Source organism: Calidris pugnax, unplaced genomic scaffold, assembly GCF_001431845.1.
Source record: "Calidris pugnax isolate Ruff unplaced genomic scaffold, ASM143184v1 scaffold25, whole genome shotgun sequence".
Taxonomy (NCBI): Eukaryota; Metazoa; Chordata; class Aves; order Charadriiformes; family Scolopacidae; genus Calidris; species Calidris pugnax.
The window spans coordinates 3,623,192-3,637,424 of NW_015090805.1; the positions used below are offsets into that span (position 1 = coordinate 3,623,192).

The window sequence follows — 14,233 nt, forward strand, 5'->3', positions numbered from 1 at the left end:
CAGTCTCAACTTCAGTGCCGCAGTCACTCCAGCCTGCCTGCAGCACAATGTGAGTGCTGTTGCTGATGCTCACGTTGCAGCGAGGCTCCCCCAGGTACAGGGAGGTTTCGGGGATAGACTCCTGCTGTAAAAAGCTCTTCTGGACAGCAAGGACGATCTTCTCAATTTCACAGAACACTCTCACCGCATCTTTAATGGAAACCTCCTGGGCAGGTTTAACGAGTGGGACAGGAGATGCTTGAGGAGAAACATCGGGAGTTGACACAGGATCCGTGGGAAGAGGAGAGAGCCCCACGCTGGACAATGTGCTGTTCTCCAATGCTTTGTGCTCCACAGTAGAGAAGTCCAACGAAGCAGGGGAGGAAACATGAGTTGAGGTTTGCAAAGATGTCACAGGTAAAACTGTGTTGTGTACAGGTTTCTTATCCATCGGTGTTGCCTCTTGGCTCATAGGAAATGCTGAAGAAATACCAAAAATAAAGGTACTGTTGTAATTTACAGATTAAAAATTATTTTATAAGGTAAGAGCAAACCCTTAGGAAGAAAATCTCAGTTCCTGGCAGGAAACCAGCTGCTTTTGTTTTTTCAATCTGCTCTACTTGCTGCCAAGCTGTGGCTTTTTTTTGAGAAAGAGCAAGAGATACATAAAGTGCCTGTGAGTAAAGCTTATTTCCTGAGAGTGGCAATAATTAATGTGGTCAAGTAAAACACATATATATAGCTTTTGGAAGATCAATGTTTGCAAGAGATCCCCAGTTGTAAGTTACCAGAAAGTGTTCATATTTTTTTTGCCTAGTACTGTAGGAAATTGCATGCTTCTGAATGTGGGGTAAAAACAGGAGCAGAGCTTATTAAAAACCCTGGCCCCATTTGTGACCTGTTGGTACCCAAAAGATATGACCCTGAGCATTCTGGAAAACCCATTTTGGGGGAAGTGCAGGACAAACCTCATGTAGCAATTTGCATATCCATGTCCTGAGAGACACAGTGGGGAGCTGAACAAACATGTTAGTTGCAATTTTTAATGGTTTCAGGAAGAAAGCAAGTGAGGTAAAAGGGAAAGCACAGGTTGAATGTGTGTATGTCAAACACCCAGCATCCAGCACGGGCTCTGGGGTTACCCGATGGCTCTTTGCTGGTAGAAATCCACCACTGACCTAAAGAGCACCAAGATTATAAACTTCCATTTGTAGTGAAACACAATGGATGTGTCTCATCACATAAAAAATTATCTTAAACAATTTTAATGGGGTGTACATACAAATAGCACCTATTTCCCATATACAAAATCTGTACATATATATATATCTCCTTCTGGAACACCCCGTCTTTTGGATATGCCCCAAATTGAAAAGGTGCTGATTTGAATGTTGAGGAAGAAAAAAAAAAGTCTGAGCTCTTTCATAGCTGAATCTCCCAAAAGCTCATTATGCTAAACATCTTGGTTAAACAAAACTGAGCAAAGGTTGGTATCAATTGACAAATCCTTGTGACTTCAGCCAAAGAGTAGCTTATCACTGTGGTTACAAAAACAAATATAAACGGCTGAAGAAGCCTAAAAGAATTTAGGAGCTTAAAGACCCATAGTACATCAGCTAATGAATGATTTAAGGAAATAGAGAAGCTAGATGAATTGACTCATGCAAAAAAGTAGTTTGAATACCAATACTTCAAGCCCTTTGCCATACAGAGGTCAAACCATGTACCTAGTGCTTTCTGTTATCTTCTCTATTATCTCTGCTGTCACCTCTGATACTGCTAATGAAAATAACTGACAATCTTCACAGTCCTATCTAATTTTAATGGTAAATATGAGGAAACAGAATTCTTAAAAGAATCTCACAAAGGGAACATTAAATATTAATACAGTAAACTCTCATAGCAGGGTATTACAGTCAGAAATACTTAAAGTCCACTGGAAGACTTTTCCCATTAGGATCCAGCTGAAAACAATGAACCAAATTCATCCCTGGCAAAATTTCAAGACCTGTGGCAAGTGTGACCATGATCCAGTCACTAAGCATGCAGTTAGCCATTTGATTAGAAAAATATATTTTTGCCTTCACAGCTTCTTCCAGGCCTTTCTGGATGCACATCAGCAAATCCTTCATTGCAGCTGCACTGGTAAAACCCAAGTGTGTTATGGCATGATGCATCTGGGGAGCAGTCGTCTTCTTCGCTTTTGCACTCATCGTAATCTGTTGGGTATATTTAAGCAAAAGACAAAGGTGGAGAGCATCTAAATGAAAATATGATGGTTCTGAAACCGGAGCACGGTCCTATCACCATGATATCATGGTGGGATTACACCTCTTAGGTGTGATACTCTACTGTATGTGTCAGGCAGCTTCTGGGTCTAGAAGAGGTGGGATACTGGAAGGATGGCCTTGATGGCTAATTGCAAGGCATTGACAAAACCCTCCAGGAGCTGTGCTACCAACAATGCTCAGCAGATACTCACTGAAATGTAAGCAACCTGCTTCAGAGCTCCTGTCCTCCTAAACTGATCAATAGGTCAAGGGGACACTTCTAATCCCAAGGATTTTCTCAGCTGCCTCCCCCATTCCACATTCCTGAGGAGACGGTTAGTAAATGCCCAGCATGTGTGAAGCAGGAGGGTTGTGTGACTGGTCCAATTTGCAGTCTAGTTGCTTTGTTACTTTTTAGGTGGCCAAAATTTTCACTTTTGAAATGAAAAATAAATTTTACATCCCTTTCTCTTCTCCAGATCTAATTGCAACTGTGCGAATAAGGGTGTACCACCGTAAGTAGGACTCAGAAAGCAGCACTAACCACCTGCTGTATGGGGACTTGTTCCTGAACCAAACCATTTGTTTTAGCACAGGCTCGAGGGGGGCAGGCACTCTACAAAGCACTATCACAAGATAGGCATGATCTTAATAATTATCAGGATATGTAACTTTCCAGATTCACAGCTGTGAGGGGAAGAGGCAAAGAGAACGCACAGGGCAGCCCGAATACATGTGTCTGAAGTCATTTTGCGTGAGATTCTAACTGACAGCTTATCATAATATTCTTTGAACAAATGTATTATGTTAAGGATATAGAATTTGGTATTTTTTTCAGAGATGACACATGAACTTGTGAAACAGAACTCAACAGCTGTTAGTCAGGAGACTAGCGTTTCTTGTTACTGACTTACTTAAATTACATATAAGGGAAAAAAAGCTGTACAATCAGCCATTGTGCTGGCCTTGGTAAAGTGTGGACTTTCATCTGAACTCGTGACCCACAGATTGGTGAGGAAAGCACATACTCCCAGTGAAGAAGAATTCACATGTTCATTTATTTGTTTCTTGAGGTTTCTATCTCATGCAAAATTATCAGTGCAAAGCAGAGGGTAACATGTTTCAAACTTATTTTAGACAGAGCTAGTTATGACTGTGTACAGGGACCTGTTTCCACTGGTGGCTTATAAAATCCTCAATTTGTGACCACTGTTTCTAACATCTCCGTATCTTCTTCTCCATAACATTAATGCTAGCTATAGACAAAAAGACCGGTTGGTTTTTTCCTTTTGGATCAGGAGTCTGAGAATGGCTTTTCATCCATCTGTTTTACAGATACTTTCACCTCAAAAAATACAGATTAAAATCAGGCTTTATCATCTTTCTAGTTCTGAAGAACTATTGAGATATATCTGCTCCTTACCATTTATGGAGAGACTGCTCTTGTCAACCGTGAAATAGGAGCTGTGTTCAAAGGCATCACGAAAAGTGGTGATGATGTAGTAGATATCCACATCTTCTGCAATCAGTAAATTGAAACTTACCACCGTGCTCCCATTAGTAATACCCGTTACCAACACTTTAATCAGACCAGCATCTATCTGCTGAAGAACCTCAAGGGGCAGAGATTTATGTACCTGGAATAAAAACAAAATGCATGTGGAGGTGGACAGATAGAAGCAATTACATTTTAGGCTTTGTACTTTGTCCAGAAGAGAGCAGTATGCATTACAATTGTGCTTCATACTCTGGAGGGAAGTAGCAGAAAGAAGACCATTTGCTTTATAACGCTTTGACTCTACAGCAGCTGAAGGATATGATATATATTTAACCATGAATAATAAACAAGCTAAGCGATTAAGACGCCTCGCCTGTCATTTGGCACAGGTCCTTGCCTCTGGTAACAGCAAGGGAGGAGACTGCAGGGAAGCTCCCATGTTCTGCCTCTCAAAATGCCTCCAGGGAGAGGGGGCATTGCAATCTGAGGAGGAGCTGCCAACGGAAGTTGAGATGTGTCCTAACTCTCCACACTGCATATATGTTTCAGAGCAAAGGGCTCCCTCAGCTCAGGTAGGGTACAGCTTAGAGCAGGTCACCCTCAAGCCTTTCTTCACAGGTTATTTCTCACCAGAGCCAAGCAAATAACACCTCTTTTTAAAGGCCTGGACCAGGGTGAAGAAAAGAGAAAGATATTTCATTTAATCAGCACTGCCACGTAGTTCAACCTTCCATCAAGCTAGTCGTCCATTTGATTTCAGAAATATTTCAATAAAGTCATCCCTGAGAACTATCATACTATTTCTGCAAATTCTGACTCTCATCAGGGCACACAGCCTCAGTTCATGGTCCTCCTCGAGAGTCCAAGAGCCAGGCTAGGAAATAGCTCTGCACTATTTTGAACAGGAACAGTCATCCTCAAAGTATTGCAGCACCAAATCACAGCTGAACATAGGTCAGTCTAGAGAAATCAATAGAATAAACATTCACAGTCTGCACATAGTAACTTTGAACTTCACTATCTGTCTGAGAAAGAAAATGCCACCTTTTTCAAGGCACACTGGGACTTAGTCATGATAGCCCCGGAAGCTGCCTCCTTTACCACGTGGGAGAGCAGGATGGTCTGCTCTCTGTGGGATGGGAAAATACAACCCTACGTGAGGCTTTGCATCAGCTGAGCTGTTAAGCTTCTCCACTGTCAGCTAAGATGGAGGCACCAACCCCTCTCAAAGAGATAAATGGACTGGAGCTGTATGTTCAACCTCTTCCCATTCCACCCTCCAAGGCTGGGCACTTCTGGAGGGTGGCCACCTGTGGGAACATCTCCTCCCACAGGAGAGCAGTCCATGGGGCAGGGCATATGCAGGAGCTCTAGGGGGATGTACAACAGTGTTTGTATTTCCAGCACCATTCCCCTTCATCTCCAGGCCCAGCATCAGCCACAGGAGGAGCAGATACAGGTCAGATGGCATCATCTCATGGGACCAACCCCAGACAAGACACAAGGCTAATATTAATTCAGCTTTAAAGGACATGTTGAGAAAACATTATACACAGGAGTACGGCTTATTTCTGAGAAACTGTTCCACCCTCCAAGGCTGGGTACCTCTGGAGGGCCACCACCTGTGGGAACATCTCCTCCCACAGGAGAGCAGTCCATGGGGCAGGGCATATGCAGGAGCTCTAGGGGGATGTACAACAGTGTTTGTATTTCCAGCACCATTCCCCTTCATCTCCAGGCCCAGCATCAGCCACAGGAGGAGCAGATACAGGTCAGATGGCATCATCTCATGGGACCAACCCCAGACAAGACACAAGGCTAATATTAATTCAGCTTTAAAGGACATGTTGAGAAAACATTATACACAGGAGTACGGCTTATTTCTGAGAAAATCACTACAAAGACAAACTGGTAAAAATCCACAAGTTCTCCCCTCAGTCCTTTTCCTCTATCAGCCCAGATAAGGGGCCCAATAAGATTCTGCACTGGATTCCTTGCCTACCTGCATGTCCCAAATGAAAGCAGGGCACACGCATGCACGCACACACACACACACTGAGGTTTACATGCCAGGTCTTGCCCCAACATCTAACCCCAGTGCAGGCAGAACGCATACCTAAAGACCAGATACCAGGATAAGCCTAGGCTATGTGATACCATCCATCAATGTCCTGAAATTTTCCCATTAGAATCATATATTTTCTTCTCTCGCTTTCTCCAGGAGGTGCTCACAGATCCTCAATGTTTCTTAATATCTCTCACGTGTGTCTGGGAAATCTTTTTACATTCTTCCACGCTTAGGAATAGAAAGTGCAGCAACAGAAAGCGTGGGACTCACCACAAAGACAAACTGCTAAACATCCACAAGTTCTCCCCTCAGTCCTTTTCCTCTATTGGCCCAGATAAGGGGCCAAATAAGATTCTGCACTGGATTCCTTGCCTACCTGCATGTCCCAAATGAAAGCAGGGCACACGCATGCACGCACACACACACACACACTGAGGTTTACATGCCAGGTCTTGCCCCAACATCTAACCCTGGTGCAGGCAGAACGCATACCTGAAGACCAGATACCAGGATAAGCCTAGGCTATGTGATACCATCCATCAATGTCCTGAAATTTTCCCATTAGAATCATATATTTTCTTCTCTCGCTTTCTCCAGGAGGTGCTCACAGATCCTCTATGTTTCTTAATATCTCTCACATGTGTCTGGGAAATCTCTTTACATTCTTCCACACTTAGGAATAGAAAGTGCAGCAACAGAAAGCGTGGGACATAACTTTCAAGCCTGCATCAGGAAGGTAGCACAGGCTGCTCCCAGCTATTGATATTAAAATTGCCCTTAAAAGCTGCCACAGACAGTGCAACTGGAGACTGTCCACAGTAAGAGAGCAGCTCCCAACAGCTTGTGAAGGACAAAACCCATGCTGTCCCTGTTAACCCTCCTGAGCCTGGGATACGCACATCTTCCTTGTACATAGCAGCCACTAGTTTCAATGCAGGCCACGGAGAGGTGGAAACAGCCACAGAAATACCTGAATTTTTGTGATTGTTCAGCATACTCGCCCTTTGCCTTCGCCCTCCTGTGGTTGTCAGGCTCCCAGCAGATGCCAGCAGAGAGGCAGGCACAAAAGAGGCAAGCAACTGCACTCTAAGGGCCAGATGAGCAGCACTTGGCCCAGGTGAGAGCTGTCACATCGCTGCCCTGAGCAGGAGAGTGGCACCTCTTGTCTTTCCCAGCACCTGGCTTTGCTGTAGGCCCTCTCTTTAGGGTACATCACTCGCTTCCTTCCCCAGTTCCACTTCCCAGAGAATTAAGGGAGCAGGCAAGGACTACACAGTGGTCACCTCCAATGGCGAGGTGGAGATGACACATCTTCTGCAGGAAATACCTGGAGCAGCTGGAATTTAGCCGTGAATTTAAGGCAGAGCTTAATGTCAGTGGTGTAAAGCAATGCTCAGGGGTGCAGGCAGTGACTCCTAACAGGGGGAGCCCAGGGAAGAGGCAAGGCAGGGGTCAGTGGTGGGAGTCGAGAGGAGAAGCAGTTTCATTTCTGTTGTACCCGTGCACAGAGCTGGTGCATCTTGTGCTGGATTCACCCAGGTGACCACAGCTCTTACACACCTACATTTCAAGCCTGATTTACTTGCCTGCTGTGTGCTATCCGGTCCCAAATTACTTGCCCACTATGCGTTATCCAGCCCTGCAGACAGGCCCAGGTTTTGCAGGTATCCTGCAGCCCCTTCCTGAATTGTCAGAGCTGATGGGCATTGCATGCATTCATGGAAAGGTAACACGCACGGAGCAAACCCCTTGCGTGCACCTGGAAAGGGCTCCCATATGCCTGGAAGCCCCAAACAGCAAACCTTACAGTGCCTCACGGAGCATGAAGTCAGAGTTGGAAGGATGGATAGAGCTTATGTCCCTACAAAAGCATGGGCAGACCATAGACTGTCCTTGTCAGCCCCAAAATCTCCCATTTCACCAAGCCAAGGGTGCTCTCGGGTCCCTCCTCCTCTCTCTTTCTGCTGTTTCACAAGCATGAACTGAAAATTTTTAGGTCAGCAGTAATTTTTCATCATTCACAGCTTTTGTCTGAACTTCTAGACATTAAATATTCACGCCTGTGACATCCTCTTAGCTCATCCCTGACTTCACACATATTCCCTTTCTCATCTGTCTTCTGAAGATTTTATTTTATTGGTGCTTCTTTTTATCTAAGGTTGTTTGCTTGTTTGTTTTGTTTCTGTCCTTATTCCTATTTTTCCTCACCAAGTAGGGACCAGGAGCTTGAGAAGTGCCGGGGGGACATTCACGGTACTTGTATTTAGCCACTAGGTGGCACTACAGAACCCTTTATCCAGGAGGCTACATGATTCCACAGCAGGTACCACACCCCAGGCTATCAAAATAACGGTTGATGGAGTGGGGCTAGAACAAAAAAAATATAGGAAGAGAGAACTTTTTAGAAGGAAATATTCAATATATAATACCCTTGAGTATGAGGTTTTCCTACTAGACAAAAAAAAATTATCTTGAGGAGCAGATACAGGTCAGATGGCATCATCTCATGGGACCAACCCCAGACAAGGCACAAGGCTAATATTAATTCAGCTTTAAAGGACATGTTGAGAAAACATTATACACAGGAGTACGGCTTATTTCTGAGAAACTCACCACAAAGACAAACTGCTAAACATCCACAAGTTCTCCCCTCAGTCCTTTTCCTCTATTGGCCCAGATAAGGGGCCAAATAAGATTCTGCACTGGATTCCTTGCCTACCTGCATGTCCCAAATGAAAGCAGGGCACACGCATGCACGCACACACACACACACACTGAGGTTTACATGCCAGGTCTTGCCCCAACATCTAACCCTGGTGCAGGCAGAACGCATACCTGAAGACCAGATACCAGGATAAGCCTAGGCTATGTGATACCATCCATCAATGTCCTGAAATTTTCCCATTAGAATCATATATTTTCTTCTCTCGCTTTCTCCAGGAGGTGCTCACAGATCCTCTATGTTTCTTAATATCTCTCACATGTGTCTGGGAAATCTCTTTACATTCTTCCACACTTAGGAATAGAAAGTGCAGCAACAGAAAGCGTGGGACATAACTTTCAAGCCTGCATCAGGAAGGTAGCACAGGCTGCTCCCAGCTATTGATATTAAAATTGCCCTTAAAAGCTGCCACAGACAGTGCAACTGGAGACTGTCCACAGTAAGAGAGCAAGCTCCCAACAGCCATGCTGTCTCTGTTAACCCTCCTGAGCCTGGGATACACATACCTTCCTTGTAATTAGCAGCCACTAGTTTCAATGCAGGCCACGGAGAGGTGGAAACAGCCACAGAAATACCTGAATTTTTGTGATTGTTCAGCATACTCGCCCTTTGCCTTCACCCTCCTGTGGTTGTCAGGCTCCCAGCAGATGCCAGCAGAGAGGCAGGCACAAAAGAGGCAAGCAACTGCACTCTAAGGGCCAGATGAGCAGCACTTGGCCCAGGTGAGAGCTGTCACATCGCTGCCCTGAGCAGGAGAGTGGCACCTCTTGTCTTTCCCAGCACCTGGCTTTGCTGTAGGCCCTCTCTTTAGGGTACATCACTCGCTTCCTTCCCCAGTTCCACTTCCCAGAGAATTAAGGGAGCAGGCAAGGACTACACAGTGGTCACCTCCAATGGCGAGGTGGAGATGACACATCTTCTGCAGGAAATACCTGGAGCAGCTGGAATTTAGCCGTGAATTTAAGGCAGAGCTTAATGTCAGTGGTGTAAAGCAATGCTCAGGGGTGCAGGCAGTGACTCCTAACAGGGGGAGCCCAGGGAAGAGGCAAGGCAGGGGTCAGTGGTGGGAGTCGAGAGGAGAAGCAGTTTCATTTCTCTTGTACCCGTGCACAGAGCTGGTGCATCTTGTGCTGGATTCACCCAGGTGACCACAGCTCTTACACACCTACATTTCAAGCCTGATTTACTTGCCTGCTGTGTGCTATCCGGTCCCAAATTACTTGCCCACTATGCGTTATCCAGCCCTGCAGACAGGCCCAGGTTTTGCAGGTATCCTGCAGCCCCTTCCTGAATTGTCAGAGCTGATGGGCATTGCATGCATTCATGGAAAGGTAACACGCACGGAGCAAACCCCTTGCGTGCACCTGGAAAGGGCTCCCATATGCCTGGAAGTCCCAAACAGCAAACCTTACAGTGCCTCACGGAGCATGAAGTCAGAGTTGGAAGGATGGATAGAGCTAACGTCCCTACAAAAGCATGGGCAGACCATAGGCTGTCCTTGTCAGCCCCAAAATCTCCCATTTCACCAAGCCAGGGGGGCTCTCGGGTCCCTCCTCCTCTCTCTTTCTGCTGTTTCACAACCATGTACTGAAAATTTTGAGATCAGCAGTAAGTTTTCATCATTCACAGCTTTTGTCTGAACTTCTAGACATTAAATATTCACACTTGTGACATCCTCTTAGCTCATCCCCGACTTCACACCCATTCCCTTCTCATCTGTCTTCTGCAGGTTTTATTTTATTGGTGCTTCCTTTTATCTAAGGTTGTTTGCTTGTTTGTTTTGCCTGTGACATCCTCTTAGCTCATCCCTGACTTCACACATATTCCCTTTCTCATCTGTCTTCTGAAGATTTTATTTTATTGGTGCTTCTTTTTATCTAAGGTTGTTTGCTTGTTTGTTTTGTTTCTGTCCTTATTCCTATTTTTCCTCACCAAGTAGGGACCAGGAGCTTGAGAAGTGCCAGGGGGACATCCACGGTACTTGTATTTAGCCACTAGGTGGCACTACAGAACCCTTTATCCAGAAGGCTACATGATTGCACAGCAGGTACCACACCCCAGGCTATCAAAATAACGGTTGATGGAGTGGGGCTAGAACAAAAAAAATATAGGAAGAGAGAACTTTTTAGAAGGAAATATTCAATATATAATACCCTTGAGTATGAGGTTTTCCTACTAGACAAAAAAAAATTATCTTGGGATCCACCGTTGTATATACAACTTCTGTAGCACACAAAGGAAACACTAGCGATGCCAGACCACGAGAAATCACTCTGCCAGAAGAAGAGCCACAAGAAAGGGAGAGAACATGAGCAAAACCAACACCAACATCAAGGGAAAGGTATGTCCTGTGCTCAGGCAAGAAAAACAGGAGGCAGATAAAGTCTAAGTTGAGGGCCAGATGGAAGCCGCACTAAACTGATTAACGGGATGGGAGAGGCCAGTAGGTTTTTTAAGCAAAAGGGAAGTGGCAGGCTCAGCCAGCCAGGCTCACCCCATGGGTGTCTGTGGGATGGCTGGGGGGTTTTCTGGGACCACCCATCCACAGGTCCCCAGAAAAACGTCAGCAGCTCATTGGAGCTATTGTGGGTAGTTGCACAGGAGCCTGCGTGGCCAGCAGAGCAGGGAACACGCTGGCAGTCTGGAAACTGGAAATAAATAAAAGGTGCACTAATTTAAGTTGAACCCTGCACAAATCCTGTTTTTTCACTCAAATTGAAAAAAAAAAACCAAACAACTCTCTTCACTGTTTGTGCTTTGGCTGCACCTTCAGAGAGAAGGTACTAGAGCACACATCTGCCCAGCCACCATCACCAGCAGCTTTAACGATGACCTGAATTGCAGATAAATTCAAATTAATAAAAGGGATGAAATTACACTGGAATAATGAAACTGCCTTAATCCCTGTATCAACACTCATTCCACATTCATAGAGCTTTAGCTGCAATCACTTAAAGCGCATTAAGCTACACCAAACAAAGGCTGTGTCAATTCCAAATGAGGGGGTCACTGAGATAAAGTAACATAATTTATTAGTTTCACACTGTTTTGTCAATCAGTTATGTTTAAGACAACCAAATTCAAACCAAAATTTTCCACTCAGGAATTTAATGCACCTCATTAATGGGTTTTTAATTCAAAACTTGTTTTCTGATTCTTTGTCTTGAGGACAAGCCCTACCTGCCATGATATTCTTCTTGGCAGTTGCAAAAGAGTGATTATGCAAAACCCAAGAAGACTAAAATACTCTCTTGCATTTATTAGTTTCACACTTTTTTGTCGATCTGTTATGTTTAAGACAACCAAATTCAAACCAAAATTTTCCACTCAGGAATTTAATGCACCTCATTAATGGGTTTTTAATTCAAAACTTGTTTTCTGATTCTTTGTCTTGAGGACAAGCCCTACCTGCCATGATATTCTTCTTGGCAGTTGCAAAAGAGTGATTATGCAAAACCCAAGAAGACTAAAATACTCTCTTGCCTTTAGTCATGTTGTTTTTCAGCACAGTGCAAGGAGGATGGTGAAACTGGCCTGGACAATGACAGTGCAAGTTGTTACATCAAGTTTTTGTCTCATTCTCATGTACCTATTATTTAAAGGACAGTATTTCCATTTGCTGTGCTGCCAATTTAACCACATGGCACTTAAGTGCTGGGGCATCTCTAAGCTAAATAACATTATATGCATTAGGAGTTATAAATCCTCCAAATTGTAGGTGATGACTCCAAAAAGGTTTAAAAAAAAAAATCTCTGGCAAAATTAATTTAACTGGAACCTGATAATGCTTTTAAAGCTAAAAAAAATCTCTGGCAAAATTCATTTAACTGGAACCTGATAATGCTTTTAAAGCCCATGAAACTTTCCTCACTTACTTTAAAGGATTGATTTCTGGCCCTTATAACCTGAAAAGAAAATGTCCACATCTTCCTGTTTTCCTGAACTTTCTTTTCTTTGGCATCTAGAAACACAATGTTTTTACTAAAACACCCGCAACATATTTTGCCACATACTGTAGCTATGCAACTATAGCCTATATACAGTGGCTCAGAGGTAGATGGAATCAGCACTAACGCATCTCGCCAGCTGATCCACAAAACCACTGTGCTGGAAAAAGGAATTAGTCCCTTATAATCACAAGAGATCATTTTCTGACTGAAACTTTGAGAACCTGGTAAAACCGACACAAAACTTACTTTAGTTCCTTTATGCAATCATTTTAGAAATTTTCCAAATATATTTCTATCCATGATTTCCTGGATTAATGTATCTGACTGAATGAAGAAACCGACACAAAACTTACTTTAGTTCCTTTATGCAATCATTTTAGAAACTTTCCAAATATATTTCTATCCGTGATTTTCTGGATTAATGTATCTGACTGAATGAAGAAAATATATTCATTTTAGTCCATTTTAATACTGTGCTGTTCCAAAACAGCCTCAGGCAGGGAGTGATGCTGAATGAGAGTGAGGTCAGTGGAGACTTGCTCCCTTTTCACTTTGCTAATCACGTCACTCTCATTTTGTGACTGTTTTTCTGATGTGACAGCTTGGGGCCAAAACAGCTCGGGGAAAGCTGCGCTCCGCTAATACAGCCAGAAAGGTGCAAACGGGTAGCGACCAGTGGGAAACTCGTTTGATAGCCAAGAAAATACCATGTGTAGCTAAACGGATCACACTTTTCCTTCCTCGCAGTCGTCTCTAGCCCCACGCCGGCCTGACCTCTGCCCGAACACACGCTGCTGCCAGTGCACCCACCGCGGGCAGCTGTAATTCAGTGACAGGTTGTGACTCTGTACACAGTGGGAGTTTCTGCAGAATTTGAAAATTCATACCATCACCAGTGATGGATTTATCAGCACAGTTATCAAGGCCTCTAAAAAAACCAGACAGTTAAGGGAAGATAAGGCAGGCAATAAGAAGCCCAGCGTAACTAGTGGCTTTCCAAGCACAGGCGTGCTTGAGTAAACACCAGCAGGAACCAAATTCTGATAAATTCACTAAGAAATCAGAGAGTGATACTGTCAAAGGCAATGCCTGAGAATTATGTGAGCATTAAAGGTACAGCCGATATGGCAATGTGCTTCGATATCCTGCACTCTAATTGGAAGTGAGGACAGAGACGACCAGTGGGAAACTTGTTTGATATCCAAGAAAATACCATGTGTAGCTAAACAGATCACACTTTTCCTTCCTCGCAGTCGTCTCTAGCCCCACGCCGGCCTGACCTCTGCCCGAACACACGCTGCTGCCAGTGCACCCACCGCGGGCAGCTGTAATTCAGTGACAGGTTGTGACTCTGTACACAGTGGGAGTTTCTGCAGAATTTGAAAATTCATACCATCACCAGTGATGGATTTATCAGCACAGTTATCAAGGCCTCTAAAAAAACCAGACAGTTAAGGGAAGATAAGGCAGGCAATAAGAAGCCCAGCGTAACTAGTGGCTTTCCAAGCACAGGCGTGCTTGAGTAAACACCAGCAGGAACCAAATTCTGATAAATTCACTAAGAAATCAGAGAGTGATACTGTCAAAGGCAATGCCTGAGAATTATGTGAGCATTAAAGGTACAGCCGATATGGCAATGTGCTTCGATATCCTGCACTCTAATTGGAAGTGAGGACAGAGGTGACTTATCAAGAAACCACTCCCTTTCCACATACAGGACTACAAAAACAAGGGTGATTATAAGAA

The 14,233-nt window shown here is 44.2% G+C and overlaps 1 protein-coding gene across 1 annotated transcript in view; it reads right to left on the reverse strand.

The window, feature by feature from the left end:
- The window catches only part of UMODL1 (uromodulin like 1), a 55,811-nt gene that overhangs the window by 13,284 nt on the left and 28,294 nt on the right, over nt 1–14,233 (reverse strand). The window contains exons 13-15 of the mRNA XM_014938021.1: nt 3,673–3,886; nt 2,061–2,198; nt 2–459 (exon numbers count right to left, since the gene is read on the reverse strand). Coding sequence (XP_014793507.1) covers nt 2–459; nt 2,061–2,198; nt 3,673–3,886 — 810 coding nt within the window. The remainder of the gene's footprint in view (nt 1; nt 460–2,060; nt 2,199–3,672; nt 3,887–14,233) is intronic.